We start from the raw sequence: 16,247 nt of genomic DNA on the forward strand, positions 1-16,247 counted from the left end.
TCATGAGGAAGGAAACTTAAGTGGATAAATCGAAGCAACATCTCAAGACATCAGCCAGGAAGTTTAAAGCTCGGTCTCAAATGGGTCTTCCAAATGGACAAGCATACCTCCAAAGTTGTGGCAAAATGGCTTAAGGTCAACAAAGGTAATGGAGTGGCCATCACAAAGCCCTGACCTCAATCCAATAGAACATTTAGGCAGAACTGAAAAACCATGTGCGAACAAGAAGGCCAACAAACCTGACTCAGTTACACCAGTTCTGTCTGGAGGAATGGGCCAAAATTCCAGCAACTTATTGTGAGAAGCTTGTAGGAGGCTACCCAAAACGTTTGACCAAAGATAAACAATTTAAAGGCAATGCTACCAAATACTAACAAAGTGTATGTAAACTTCTGGCTCACTGGGTATATGATGAAAGAAATAAAAGCTGAAAAAAATCATTCTCTCTACTATTATTATGACATTTCACATTCTTAAAATAAAGTAGTGATCCTAACTGACCTATAATATCATAATATAAATTTATATATAATATATTGTATTTAATAAATTAACTCTTTTTATAGATTATTGCGGAAGAACATTCCCAGAATGGTCTAATTCATTCAATATATTATATGCTCAATAGATTAGACTTTTTATGTCAATATTTATTATTATACATTTTCCGGTGAATGAAAACAATATGGTTGACATTTTGTAGTGCTGCTGCAAAATTAAAATCCATTTTCATGGCTGTGATAATTGTTTTCACAGCATTTCATATATTCTTTACAGATACTGTGGCATGAAAAAGTATGTGAACCCATTGGATTTAGCTGGTTTTCTGCATTAATTGGTCATAAAATGTGATCTCATCCCTATCAAAGTATAAACAAATACAATGTGCTTAAGCGAACAACACACAAACAATTATAATATTTCATGTCTTTATTGAACACATCCTGTTAAACATTCACAGTGCTGTGGAAAAAGTGAACCCTTGGATTTAATAACTTGTCGATCCTCCTTTAGCAGCAATAACCTCAACCAAGCATTTCTGATAGCTGTGGATTAGACCTGCATATCTTCTGGAAGGAATTTTGGACCATTCTCCCTTTCAGAACTGCTTCAGTTCAGCCATATTCTTAGGATGCCTGGTGTGAACAGCTCTCTTGAAGTCATTCCACAGCATCTCTGTTGGGTTAAGATCTAGGCTCTGGCTCAAAAGGTGGATTTTCTTTTTTTTTAAGCCATTCTGTAGTGGATTTACTTCAATGTTTAGGGTCGTTGTACTGCTGCATCACCCAACTTCTTCTGAGCTTCAGCTGGCACACAGTCACCCTGGCATTATCCTGTAGGATATCATGATAATCTCCCCCAAATCATAATGCTCCCTATACTGTAATTCACCAAGGGGATGATGTATTCATGTTGGTATGTGGTGCCCTATTTACACCATATGTAGTGCTGCATGCTCTTCCCGAACAATTCAACCTTCATTTCATCAGTCCACAAAACATTTTCCCAGTAGCGCTGTTGAGTGTCATGGTGATCTTTGGCAAACTGCAAGTGCAGCAATGTTTTTGTTGGAAAGCAGTGGCTTCATTCGTGATGTCCTGCCATGGACACCCTGCCTGTTTAATGTTTTCTGTATAGTAGACTTACAAACAGATATGTTAACCAGTTCCAATGATTCCTTCAAATCTTTAGCTGTCACTCAACTGAGCATTCTGCGGTGTGCCATTTGAGTCATCTTGGCTGGATGTATACGTATAGTGAGAAAAGCCACAGTACTAAATCATCTCCATTTATAGACAGTTTGTCTAACTGTGGACAGATGAATATCTAAACTCTTTCCTGATAACTTTGTAACACTTTCCTGCTTTATGCAAAGCAAAAATTCTTGATAGCAGGTCTTCTGAGATCTCTTTTGCGTGGCATGGTCCACATCAGCAGATACTTCTTTTGAATAGCAAACTCAAAATGTTTGAGTGCTTTTTATAAGTCAAAGTAGCTCTAACCCACACCTCCAATCTCATTTCAATACATTAGATGTCCGGTTTACCTACTCCTGACTCTAATTAGCCTTTGTTGTTGTCTTAAGCCTAGGGGTTCGATTACTTTTTCCACAGCACTGTGAATGTTCAATGGAAAGATTATTCAATAAAGACATCTTTCATTATAATTGTTTGTGTGTTGTTATCTTAAGAATCATCGTGATTGTCTAAACGTGTGACTTAAATGAAGATGACCAATTAATGAAGAAAACCAGCCACTGTGTGTCTAATCATTTGATGAAAAAACCATTTTTTTTTACTTCAGAAATAGATAAGCATAGTTAGTCTAATGTAAAGTAAATCAATTTAATTATTCAAATTTCTAATAATTAGTTGAAATTCTATGAATTGCATTTCACTAAAGTCATATTCTTGTCATTCCAACAGAAATGCCACCAATTCATCATCCAAATTGGTAAATTAAAAAAATTCGGAATATTTTCCCCAACATCTGTGTGTCTAACCTGCTCACAGCCCTTGATGATACAGCAGCACAAGTGTCCACAGGGTTTGGGGTTAATCATAGTGGGCACATGCTCCTTGGCCATCAGATCTGTGTAGAACTTTTTGCTGCGTTCTGTCTTTTTCCTGTAAGAAAAAGTCAAGCCGAACACTTAATTGAGCTTGACGTCCAAAGTCCACTTCATAAAAATATTAGTGTACAGTCCTTTGAAGCCAACATTAAACAGCATTTGCAATCCATTTTACTTCTGTAACCTGACGTTTTTTTAAGTGAAACAGAATATTAAATAAGTAATCAAAATGTAGGACAGGACTTAATTTTATACATTGGGAATAGACTGGACCAATGGTGTAAAGGAGGGGCTGAAAAATAAGAGGGCTTGGTGACATCAGCCGAAAAGTAAAGTCGTTTCAGAGGCGGAGGATTATATTACATTTTGATGACACATTACATTTACGCGTTTGGAAGACACTTTATTCCAAAGCGACTTACTGTGCATTCAGGGTTTATATTTGGATCAGTTTGTTCCCCGGGACTCAAACCGATGACCTTGGCATTGCTCGAGACAGTTGAGCTACAGCAGTGTTTCCCAACCTTTTTTGAATAAGTAACCCCAAAACACAATCAGTAAGGCTGAAGTACCCCTTCATTGACACAAAACCAAAGATGTGTACAAACACACTATATCATTTAACATTATCATTAACATTATACTTCAGGCACATTTTAGTTGAAATGTCCATTTTGCTTACATAGGAAAGAAATTGTCTCTCAGCTAATGCTTTTAATTATTCAGGGGACCTTCTAACTTGGTTACAAAATATTAATTTTACAAATTTAATATGATGATTTATCATCAGAATTTGGGTCACATTTTAAAAATGTACCATGTATTCCATCAATAAATATAATGTTTTGGAATTGCATATATTATATTGCATACATATGTTTTATGACATAATGTTTACATGCATATTTTGAATTATTTATAAGTATTTACATTGATAATAAAGAATAAGAGCTAAAAAGTTACTGTCTCTTTAAGACTACTGGCGGCAGTTCAGCCAGTCAGCACATATTAACGAGAGAGAACACGTACGATTTATTTTCCACATCCGTGCAAAATGTGATTAGAATTAATGTTTCTTTTTGTTGTTTTTGACCAACAACTGACTATAAAGAACAGAAAGGGTATTAAAATAGAGATTATTCACTGACAAATGGATTGTGTGGATCTCATCTTTGGACACACATTACATGGGACGAGTCAAACCAAACATTTACTCTCATGCATTGAAAGGATCTCGGTGGCAAACTTCGCATAGAGTAAAAGATCCATATCAGTTTTGATCAAATGAAGATTGCAATTCATTGAAAAATCAATATTTTACCCAATTCCTAATTTTTATTTGTATTTTAATCCATACATGTAATTTTGGTGGTTCAACATAGCAAACTCAGTTCTTATCATGTACACCCGATTGGGAATCCCTGAGCTACAGGAACACATTTTTGGGGTTTGGAAGAACAAGAGCATTTATGAAGTGTTCATGATAAGAACAGGAACATGCATTAAGTAAATAAGGTTCATTTTGACTTTAATAAACAGTCCTTTATGGAGACTGAAACTTGATTTAGCACAGCTTGGTTTGTCAAATCTTTACCTTTCCGAATCCAGGGACATCAGCTTGGCGACGTCGTAACAAATTCGTGCGTCAAGAACTACACAGTTTTCATATGCTTTCCTGTATTTAAAACAGAAAAGAAAACAAGTGAGAAAGAAGTTTACATAAACCACGTCTATGCTTTGTTTGCTATAGGATCGGTTAAAAGTCCCATGAGTAAGACAGTAAAAGCATGTCCTAATCCCCACTTTCTCTTTAACCTGGCTTTATAAGACAAGGCTGATAGTCTCGCAGGAGCCAGACTTTACAATCGGCATAAAGTCTGGCGCACACTGTAGCTCATTCCGGCCAAAAATGGAGCACTTTGATGGGAAGGGGCCATTTGACCAACAAAGACCAGCCACAGTATTTTATATTACACTTGGGGGCAGGTAAATCTGAAATCCATTGCATTCCAATAATATGCATGCCACAAAGTGGTATGCCTTTTTATATAATGGTGCAGCAGTCTCTGATAAAGGATGAACAGACTCTATACACCGAAGACATTAGTGGAAAATGCAAGTAGACTTTAAGTTTAACATTTCTGTCTACTCAAAACTAATTACTACATACCAACAATTTATGGTTATAAATCTTTAAAAAAAAAGGTGTACTCAATGTAGAAGTCTGCATCTGGCACAACCTGAGTCTGACCAACTCTTGAGTTTCCAGCTCATTTTTGGGATGGATTCAGGCCATTTCTAACTCCACTGGCAAACTGTTTGTTCTAGTTTTAAGCATAAAACCTCACAACATTTAGTTAGATGTATGCTTAAAACAAGAGAGAAAAAATATTGACAATAACAATGACAAATAGTGATCAATTCATTTTTTTTTTTTTATATCAAGTTTTCTCACGGTTGCACCAAATGTTCTGAACAAAATCTGCTTTTGCATAGAAATGAATTGTTTCAATGCATTAACAAAAAAAAATAAAAAAAAATACTAATGAAAGATTATTCAGCATAACTCATGCCAACATTTCTCTCTCTCTCTCTTTTTTTTTTATAATTTCAGCTTTTAATGAAACTGAATTGATTTACTGCCTCCGGGCGGTTGCACCACATGACATTTTTTACTTTAAGTCCCAGAAAAACAATATCTAAATGACTTTAAACTCAGCAATTGAAAACATGTTCATCATAGAAGAGGTGCATTCATGTAATTAGTTTTGTGTGAATTGCATTTGTAATATTTTGAATAATTTATAAGATTTTTGGAGAAAAAAAAAAAGAGCATTACATCATTGACCCATTTGCCAATAGGGTAAGAAAACCAGCCAGCCAATCAGATTCTTCATGGACAAATCTGTCCAGTTTTTGGCATTAAAATGCATACAATGCATTCAAAGTTGGTCTCGAGTCTACAGGGCTGATGTCTCTTTTCCCAAATTGCTCTTGGAACCTTCTCAATCTTCATCAAACTGCACATCCTGCCCTCTCTCTCTCGCATTCTGTCTGATGGTCAAACGGGCACCACAGTCGGTCTCATACGGGAATTCTTTGCCAGAGAATACGTTTAAAGACTTTCACTTTCCACACATTAAATTAGATAAACCTGACTGAGCAACATGACCACTTAGACCATTTAAAACAGTTAAGGCTGCCATTGTCTTACTTGGACAAGGATTTAAACTAAGCTTGGGCAAATCATCACGTTTCAATTGAAACTTTGAGGCTTGCTAGCACTTATAGGTGAAGTGTGTACATTTATTTATTTATTCTTTTGTGAAAATACGCTGTTTAATTAACTATAAGTGATATAAGTGTAAACCATTCATTGGGTGTAAATACTGTGTTGCTCTGTTTCTGTTGTCCAATATGTCAACTTCTGGATTAACCAATGGTTTAAGTCTGGGGTGGGACAATCTGCTTATCCAACCAATGGAAGTTGGGGGGCAGGGTGGAAGTGGAGCTAGCAGCATTAGCGAAACCGGTTTGGATACAAATGTTATTTTTCCAATTCTGTTGGGTGACGCAAGTAGCGGAGAAATTACACACTTCGGCTTCAGGATGATGAGAATGGAGATTTTAAGTAGCGTTTTGGTCTGGCACACAAAATAAAGAGTTTTCACCAAAAACAACTTACTCAAAATGCTGCTTTATATGACTCTCTTCGGCATATTTTGCAATCCCGCTAATGAATAAAGTGCGCTTCACCTGTGAATAGACATGACATGAGATTACATTTCATTAATATTTAAAGGAATATTCCAGGTTCAATACAGGTTATGCTCAACAAACAGCATTTGTGGCATAATGTGTATTATTATTTTCTTTACAAAAAGCAAAAATCAAGGTTGCAGTGAGGCACGTACAATGGGGACAATTTCTGGAGAGTTTAAAGGCAGAAATGTCAAGCTTCTAATTTTATAAAAGCACTTTTGAGCTTATTTGTATTATTATTTGAGCTGTAAAGTTGTTTAAATGGTCATTTTACAGTCGTGTTAGTGTTAAGGTGCTATGTCAGTGTAAATGACATCTGCCAACTGAACTTATGAGCTTATATAGTACCATCAGAATAATTACTCCCTAATGCATATGACATTATATATATATAATACCTGTTAATATATGTTTTTATACTAGTAATTTTTGCATCAAATGTGCTGTTCTCTCACTCTAATATAACTGAGACAGAGCTCGTGCAGGGATTTCTTGCTTGTTTTTTTTACCTGTCAAAATGACGGACAGCGTTTTAATTATCTGTCAATGTCTTTAAATTCGGTAAATGACGGATGTCTAAAAAACATGGTGCTCACGCATGTTTACATTGAAAAAGAAATATGAACAGTATATATGAAAGCAAAAACAGGCATCTTTCATGAAGAATGTGAGGTATTTTATGTGTGCGACTGTTTGTCATAGGAAATGTATTGTTAAAATGTTATAATAACTTTAATGAATAACATTTACAAGTATTAATGCTTTATACACTCACTAAGCATTTTATTGGGAACACTATAGTCCTAATAAAGTGCCTGACAAATGCCCATCTGCCACAAGGTTCAATGTGTTGTGCATTCTGAGATTGCATTCGGTTCATCACAATTGTACAGAGCAGTTATCTGAGTTATCGTAGAACACAGAACTGCACTGGATGTTTTTTGTTTTTGGCACCATTTTGAGTAAACTCCAGAGACTGTTGTGTGTGAAAATCCCAGGAGATCAACAGTTACAGAAATACTCAAACCAGCCCGTCTGACATCAACAATCATGCCACGTTTGAAATCACATAGAACACATTTTTTCCCCATTCTGATGGTTGATGTGAACATTAACTGAAGCTCCTGACCCGCATCTGCATGGTTTTATGCATTGCACTGCTGCCACGCGATTGGCTGATTAGATAATCACATGATTAAGTAGGTGTACAGGTGTTCCTAATAAAGTGCTTACAGATTATTGGTTTAACCCTCTGGGGTCTGAGGGTGTTTTGGGCACTGGAGAAGTTTTGACATGCCTTGACATTTGTTCTTTTTTCAATTGCTTAAAAACACATTAATGGCTAAAGTCTGATAACACTGTATTCAGCACAAACTGGGCTACATTAATGTGTGAGCAACAGGTGTGTTCATGTTTGTATTTTTGAGAAAATAAACTTTATGCATAGTTTTTGAAAAAACTAAAATGTTAAGTCACTGAAATAAGGCCATATAACACATACTAAACATTTGTCCACAAGACGTTTGAGAACTGGATCTCGTAGCCTAGAGTTTTTGCTACAAAATGATGTGAAAACCATCCTGATCACTCATTCATACAAAACAATATAGTCATTGAACTTTTGTAAGACACTTTTAGTTTTTACGTGAACTATCATGAATACTGAAGCGATTCACACCTGAGGAGACAAAGACCCCTCCCCTGGGAACAGAATACAATGTAATTATGATGTAGGGCATATACACAATATATCATTTTTTTTTCAGGATTCTTTGATGAATAGAAAGTTTAAAATAACAGCATTTATCTGAAATAGAAATCTTTTGTAACATTATAAATGTATTTACTGTCAGTTTTGATCAATATAACGCATCCTTGCGATTAAATGTATTAATTTCTTTCCAAAAAAAACAAAAACAAACCATAATTCTTACTGACCCCAAACTTTTGAACGGTAGTGTATAATGTTACAAAAGCTTTCTGTATCAGAACATTTTAAATGTTCCATTCATCAAAGAATCCTGAAAATGTTTTTACACAACTTTTTTCAACATTGATAATAATAATAAATGTTTATTAAGTGGCAAATTAGCATATTAGAATGATTTCTGAAGGATCATGTGACGCTGAAGACTGGAGTAATGGTGCTGAAAATTCAGCTTTACATCACAGGAATAAATTGCATATATATATATATATATATATATCCCCATCGACCCCTGAGGGTTAAACCACAGTACATTCAAAATGTTTTGTTAATATACTGTATTCTTACTTATTTTTGAATGTATTTGAAAGTTTATGAACTACTAATATGTTAAGAAGAATAATTTTTTATTTAAAGGTGATCAGTCAGGACTGGTTAACTTGAAAAAGGTTTGTCAGAGGTGTCTAATGTATTATCTTTTGTTACTGATGATTCTAAAATTCGTATTATTTTAAATGCATGCTTGTGCATGTGTTTATGGTGTTTTAAGACAAAAAGTTAACAGAAAACCAAAATCAGACCTAGATTTTTGCTTTCTTTAATGAAAAGGACAGACGAAATTAATTTTACATTTGAAAAAATTGTCATCACTTACTCACCCTCACGTCATTTCAAACCCATGACATTCTTTCTTCCATGAAACACAAAACAAGATATTCTGAATCATGTTAATGCTGTTCTTTTTACAATGAAATCATATGGTAAACAGTGTCTTTTGAGTTCCAGAAAATATTAAAAACATCATAAAAGCAGTCCATGTGACTTGTTAGCAATATGTAGAGTTTTATGTAGCCAGGGCAATATTTTTTAGTAAAGAACAACTTAAAGTTTGGTCCGTTCCTCACACAAAACGATCATATCAGGCAGCCATAATCACCCTGCAGCTCTTGCCTGGTTGCCCACTAAAGCTAAGCAGGGATGAGCCTGGCCAGTACCTGGATGGGAGACCTACTGGGCAAAACCAAGGTTGCTGCTGGAAGTAGTATTAGGGAGGCCAGCAGGGGGTGCTCACCCTACAGTCTGTGTGGGTCCTAATGCCCCAGGACACTATACTGTAAAACATCCTTCGGATGAGATGTTAAACCGAGGTCCTGACTCTCTGTGGTAATTAAAATCCCAGGACTCTTCTTGTACAGAGTCCTGGCCAAACCCCCCCCTAGAAAAGTGCAATATAAATGTAAGGAATAATTATTATTATTATAATATGGATTCAGAAATCTGAGAATATAGCGGACAAATCATATATTCAGCGTTTTGGAGCTTTATAGCCTGTGATCACCTTTCTTCACAATTTCTCCTTTTGCATTCCACAAAAGAAAGAAACTCATACAGGTTTGGAACAACATGAGGGTGAGTAAATAATGACTGTTCCTTTAAAGCGTTTTGAGGAAGCTTTACTGCAAGTTGGCTCTGCTCACCAAGTCGTCTTCTTTGTAGTGCATCTTTGAGGTGTGCCTTCTCATGCTGTACACGGTCAGTAACAGATAAAAGAAGGCAAATATAGTGTGCAGCCATAGCAGGTTATTACTGAGAGAGAAAAACAAAACATAGAGATGATTCGTTCATCAATCATCAGCCGTTCAGGAGTTCAACTCAAGAGTCGTATGGATGACGCAAGCTCACCCAGACTTCAAGTTGACTATTGTAGTTCGCCCAAAACTGTAGGCATTATTTTCTGTAGGAAGAAAAAGTGAGTCATAGGTGAGTCTTGCTTGTAGTTATGTGAATTGAGAACTAAAGAGAATTAAAGGCGGCATTCAGAGGTGTAATTTTAGACGAATCGCTCTCAAATTTCATGACTCACCTAATAGGTTTCCTGAAAAGTTGACGGGCAGTACGATGCCCACGGAAAGCACACCCACCACCACCAAGAGACCAATGATGTGTCGCTGGAATGAGAGGTAGTGTACCGCGTCCTCGCCACACTTTTCCCTGATTTCGTCATCTCTGAGGGAGAGATGCGTCAGTAACAATATGCGATGACAACTTTCAAAACATTGTATTGTTCGTTTGAGCTCCGACATTGATTTGAGTGTAGACGCTTTGAGGACGTTCATGTTCGTTCATCTCATAAATATGATCATTCTGACATAACTTGGCATTAGTATGCACTCCAGGACACATTAACAATGACTCAATCGGCTTTCCAATGTAAAGTAAGAACAAAAGACTCACTTTATTCTGAAGATGGCTGTTAGCCAGGAACAGAAGCCCTGCAACACAGACACAGATCAACACATTTACAGCACTCTAACTATCACCTGTCAATCACCTCCACATTGAGAGTTTCATAGTCTCTAAAACCATTTCAGGAGCCATTAAAGGCTGCGTGGGTGCCTGTGACGCAAGTTTACATAAGTGCAGAGGCAAACAAATGGCTGTCAAAAGGCTTTGTGTGTCATTATGAAATCCACAGGTGTGTATGTGTTAAGTGAGACAGAACTATGGCAGATATATGTGTGTGTGTGTGTGTGTGCATTTCTAACTGTGAACATGATAAAGAGAGAATAATAGAGAACAAATACAATGCCTGGTCAGAACAAAAGTCACCATTTGGACTTAAATAAGGAGACATTTAAGAGCCTATGATTGGATCATTATTGCAGTGATTAATATGTTTCAGCTGGCAACAGTTCTTTTAACCCTAACTGATGCAGTGTGTAGCTTCTCATTTCTTAAACAACCATGTTAGAAGACGTATCCTGTGGTCGTGGAAAAGATGTGACTGGGTAAGAAGGGAAGTGCATGAAGCGATGCCCCCATCATGCATAGTGCCCATTGTACAAGACTCTGGAGGCAGTGTTATGATCTGGGGTTGCTTCAATTGGTCAGGTCTAGGCTCAGCAACATTATGCGGCACTGAAATGAAGTCAGCTGACTACCTGAATGACCAGGTTATCCCAATGGATTTTTTCTTCTCTGACGGTACGGGAATATTCCAGAACGACAATAATGAGATTCATCGACTCAAATTTTAAAAGAGAGGTTCAGGGAGCACGAGGAATCATTTTCACATATTAATTAGCCAGCACAGAATCCTGAACTTGACCCCATTGAAAGTATTCGGGATGTGCTGGAGATGACCTTACGGAGTGGTTCGACTCTCCCGTCATCAATACAAGATCTCGACCAAAAATGAATGCAACTCTGGACGGAAAAACATTTCAAGTTGCATTAAAACGCTGCATAAGTTTGAAACAATGCCACAATTAATGCACACCGTAATCAAAGCTAAAGACGGCCCAACGAAATATTAGAGTACGCAACTTTGTTTTTGGCCAGGCAGTGCATGTAAGGGGAAAAAACATGGGGTATATTTAGAATGACATTGTAATTTTGCAATCTGCATTATGTGCAAAGTTTGCAGAGATTTCTGAATGCATAGAAGTTATGGATGGCCTCCTACATTTGCCAAAACGTGCAGTATACGCCCAGAGTACATCGACTGCATGGAATAAGGTATTACACAATGGTATAAATTGAGATTTTCATTTAATTCAGTTGTTAATTTTAACTCATTATATAATTGGACCACCAAAAGAATTAAATGAAAATTGCATGCAAAATGTTTTAGTTTTTTCTAAGATTATAACTGGACTTCAATTGCTTATTTTTTACTTTTTATTTAAATCGCAACACAATAAAAAATATTTTATCCAATTTTCATAAAAGCTTTACTTGGTTTTTAATTTCAAACGTATAACTGGACTCTATTTGCTCCTTATTTATACTTTATTCACAGCTAAACTTTGTGAAATTGGATTTAAATGAGTTTTTTAAGTTTTTATATGTAAGATTATAACTTGTGTACTCATTAATTTATTGGACCACCAAGAGAATTAAATGAAAATTGGATTCAAAATGTTTTAATACATTTTTTGTTCTGAGATCATATCTAGACTCCGATCGCTCCTTTTTAACAACATTTTTAATTGGACCACCAAAATAATTTTATGAAAATGTTATTACATTTTTTTTTTAATAATCTGTTATTTCTTAATTTATGACTGGATTTCAGTCCTAATTGCAATTGCAAATTTTTTACTCATTTAATTGAACCACCAAAATAATTTTATGTTAATCGGATAAAATAAATTTTTTAAATTCTTTTTAGTTAAAAAATAATAACTGGATTCCAATTTCTCCTTTTTGACAATTTAATTGCACCAAGAGAATTTTATGAAAATGTTATAAAACATTTAATTAATTTTAATTTCTGAGATTATAACTGGACTTCAACTGCTCCTTTTTGACTCCTAATTTAATTGGACCAACAATATAATTTTTTTTAAAATTGGATTAAAAATTGTTTAATTTCTGAGATTATAACGGGACTTCAATTATTAATTTTAAACTCATAATTTTAATCAGAGCAACATAAAAAATTTTTTAAGGCAATTTACAAAAAGGTTTTAATTAGCTTTAATTTCCAACATTATAACTAGACTTGAATTGCTTCTTTTTAATTCTTTATTCAATTGGACCACCAAGGGAATTTTATGAAAATTGGATACAAATTGATTTAATTTGGGGGGTTTTCGAGATCATAACTGGACCCCAATCGCTCCTTTTTAACTAATTTAATTGGACCACCAAAATAATTTTATGAAAACTGAATTAAAAATGTTTTAAATCAGTTATTTCCAAAATTATAACTGGACTTCAATTACTTATTTTTGATTCATTATTTACCCAGACCACCATGAAAAATGTTTTCACCAATTTTCATAAAAGTTTTAATCAGTTTATATTTCCAAAGTTATAAGCTCCTTTTTGACACATTATTTAATTGGACCAACATTCACCTTTAAAAAAAAAATGTTATTAAATAAATCCAATAATATATATATATATATATTTTTTTTTTAAAGATTATAACTGGACTCCAAATGCTCCTTTTGACTCATTATTTAATCAGACTGCCGAGAAAATATTATAAGATTTCTAAGATTATAATGGAATCCAAATGCTCCTTTTTTGCACTTCAATATACAGTACATCATTATATATTGCACACCTTTCGCATACCAGTTTAATCAGTCATTGGCAATATATAGAATATCCTAGCATTGCATTCCAAACGTAGTCTCTACATTAATGACTGTGCAATCTACTTACATTGTCTCTTTGGTCAAATTCGACCGAGCTGGACACAGAGGTGAGCCGCTCATATCGGGAGTCAGCAGGCGTTTGCATGGCGGAGGCCACACTGAACACAAACACACATTAATCAAACACACTTCTCACAACACGGCACTGAAGCTAATGTATGCGTGTACAGTCACTTAATTGCATGCCAAGCCATTCGACAAGTATTTTAATATCATGATTGTAGTTTGGTGTTATGTAATATGCAGCATTATGGGCATGTTAATGGAATGGTTAACCCTGAAATGAAAATTCTTTTAAATGTTTATGCTGCTCTTTTACACACAATGAAAAGTGAACGGGTTCTGTCGAGTTTCAGAAAGGACAGAGGCATTATAAAGTAGTCAATATGACTATATATTATGCACGATAAGTGTTCAGAAGTCTTGGAATATGACATTTATGGTGCTGTATTTGGAGCTGGACATCAACCATCCACATTCACCATCATTGTATGAAAAAGAGCAGCTCAGAGGTTCTGCAAAACATCTCTTTTTGTGGACATTAAATGGGATTAGGATCAACAGAACAAAATAAACTGATGGCTATTTCAAGGCACTCTGAGCTTGAATTACATGCCGGGCATGCAGAAAGTGACTGTACACATACATTCAAACAAACACAGAGTTAGCATCAGAGGCAAGTTACACACAGATTGCACGTAGATTGCAGTAGACCTCGAATGGAGCTGAACACAAAAGTAGGAAGTATATTGAGTTGATTAGAGGCTGTTTGAAAGATAAACATCATTGAGAAGAGAAAGACTCAGGAAAGAGGTCAAGAGACAAAAAAAAAAAACTACCTTTACATAACAGTTGTATGGTATGGGTGATTCTCATTGCCCACCAACATTTGGACTGGCTCTATAGGAAACTGGTTCTTAGGGCACTAGATTATAGGACACTTGAAGTTGGCACTCTAGTGAACAATCCTGCTTACACAAAAACGACTAAATCTATGAAACAATTGGATATCACATTTCTATGCCACCACAGGGTGATTTACCTCTCCCTGTAAGCCTCTTCTCTGTGGGACCAATAGGGTGCAACGACCCTAGCCAGAAGATGCACTCAAGTAAGTGAAGACATACTTATTATTTAAAAGGTGAAGTGTGTCTTTTTCATTGTTAAAATGCTTTTACCCTACCAGTTGCACAGGTTTAGAGTCGATTTGGATAAAAAATCTAATTCTGATTATTTGATCAAATATTGCGATTTGAACTGCAACATGATAATTAACATTTAACCATTTAAGCTCCGATTCTATTAATCTGATTCTGATTAGCGTTACGCGTGCTTTGAGTATGTATAACACTACTGTGCACATACGGTCTGTGCAGCATGCAGCACGTGCAGACTCTTGATTTATATAATTAAATCGCGACCTTTACGATTTAATCATCGCACTACGTCCTATTGCAATTTGATTTAATTTCGATTAACCGTTCAACCCAAGAGAAAACTATAAGAACGTAATTTCTTGTAGGTTGATGTGAAACAGGAAGCTATATCTGTATAAGCCTAAGGATGTATCTCGCCAAAGTTTTTCCTATCGAAATGAAACTTGGTATGATTCATTAGGACCATTATCTGAAGGTACATGCAAAGATTGGTGACAGCGTCACCTATTTGTAAAGAAATGTAAAAATGCACCATATGTCCTAAAATCATGAGGTTGGTGTCTATGGAACCCTTAGGTCATGAGGATTTTATTGATACAACTGTTTACATCATCTGCCATTTTTGCCTCTCTGCCATTTGAATTTGATTAAAAGTTAAGCATCTCTTGAACACTTTGTCAGATTTAAAAAAAAATTTGTATGCATCATCAAAATCATGTCCTGATGGTATCCGGGTCGTTTGGAGACATTTACATTTATGCATTTGGCAGACACTTTTTATCCAAAGTGACTTACAGAGCCCTTATTACAGGGACAATCCCCCCCGGAGCAACCTGGAGTTAAGTGCCTTGCTCAAGGACACAATGGTGGTGGCTGTGGGGATCAAACCAGTGACCTTCTGATTACCAGTTATGTGCTTTAGACCACTACACCATCACCACTCCAGACAGCACTACAAATAGTTCAAAAGATAACTAACCGACACCTTTGTGTGCTGACTCTAACCTTGGCATGTCTCTTTTCCATTGTTGAGATTTGTCAAGTGTGTGCTTTAATGCTTAAATCTGTGGACTACAGTTCAAAACATTGGGGGTTTGATCCCCACCTAGGCGAATCTTGCGGTTTAATTTTCCTTTTTTGTATTGTGCTTGCAAAATAGTTTCAGCCAGGGCTTGTCCATTATCATATTTTCTTGCAGTTCATCTTCTTCTTCATCTTTCTCCCCAATGGGAGTTTAAGGCAGCACCATGAACCGTACATATTATACGTACATCCATCCTATGACGTTTGTTATTCGGTCTGTTCCATGCACATGCGCACTCTTCAAAAACCTGTTAAAACGCCACTTGTGTTTACTTGGCCACATAAGCAGCTTTCTCCGGGAGAAACCTAGGTGTGTTAAACTGCTGTTACATTTAAACTGCTCTCTTAATCCCTTAAACAGCTTAAGGAAATCAGCGTTCTTGATAACATGACGTTTCAGAATGCAACTTTCTGCAAAACACCTGGAATAACCCACTTTCTTAAGTGCATGTAAACATGGTCAGTGTGGTGCAGTGGATAGTGTGCAGAAATGAGGAACCAAAAGGTACAGGTTAGTTCCTGCCCTGAGGCGACTTGAAAAAAGACGTGGGCTTGATGTGCATGTCATATTCAGT

General features: G+C 35.9%; 1 protein-coding gene across 1 annotated transcript in view; it reads right to left on the reverse strand.

Moving 5' to 3' along the window:
* Positions 1–16,247, reverse strand: part of LOC127660783 (CSC1-like protein 2) — a 55,655-nt gene that overhangs the window by 14,434 nt on the left and 24,974 nt on the right. The window contains exons 5-12 of the mRNA XM_052151199.1: positions 13,440–13,530; positions 10,497–10,534; positions 10,126–10,268; positions 9,945–9,996; positions 9,740–9,848; positions 6,258–6,328; positions 4,167–4,247; positions 2,504–2,627 (exon numbers count right to left, since the gene is read on the reverse strand). Of these exons, the coding sequence (XP_052007159.1) occupies positions 2,504–2,627; positions 4,167–4,247; positions 6,258–6,328; positions 9,740–9,848; positions 9,945–9,996; positions 10,126–10,268; positions 10,497–10,534; positions 13,440–13,530 (709 nt within the window). The remainder of the gene's footprint in view (positions 1–2,503; positions 2,628–4,166; positions 4,248–6,257; positions 6,329–9,739; positions 9,849–9,944; positions 9,997–10,125; positions 10,269–10,496; positions 10,535–13,439; positions 13,531–16,247) is intronic.

This window comes from Xyrauchen texanus, chromosome 20 (assembly GCF_025860055.1).
Source record: "Xyrauchen texanus isolate HMW12.3.18 chromosome 20, RBS_HiC_50CHRs, whole genome shotgun sequence".
Lineage (NCBI taxonomy): Eukaryota > Metazoa > Chordata > Actinopteri > Cypriniformes > Catostomidae > Xyrauchen > Xyrauchen texanus.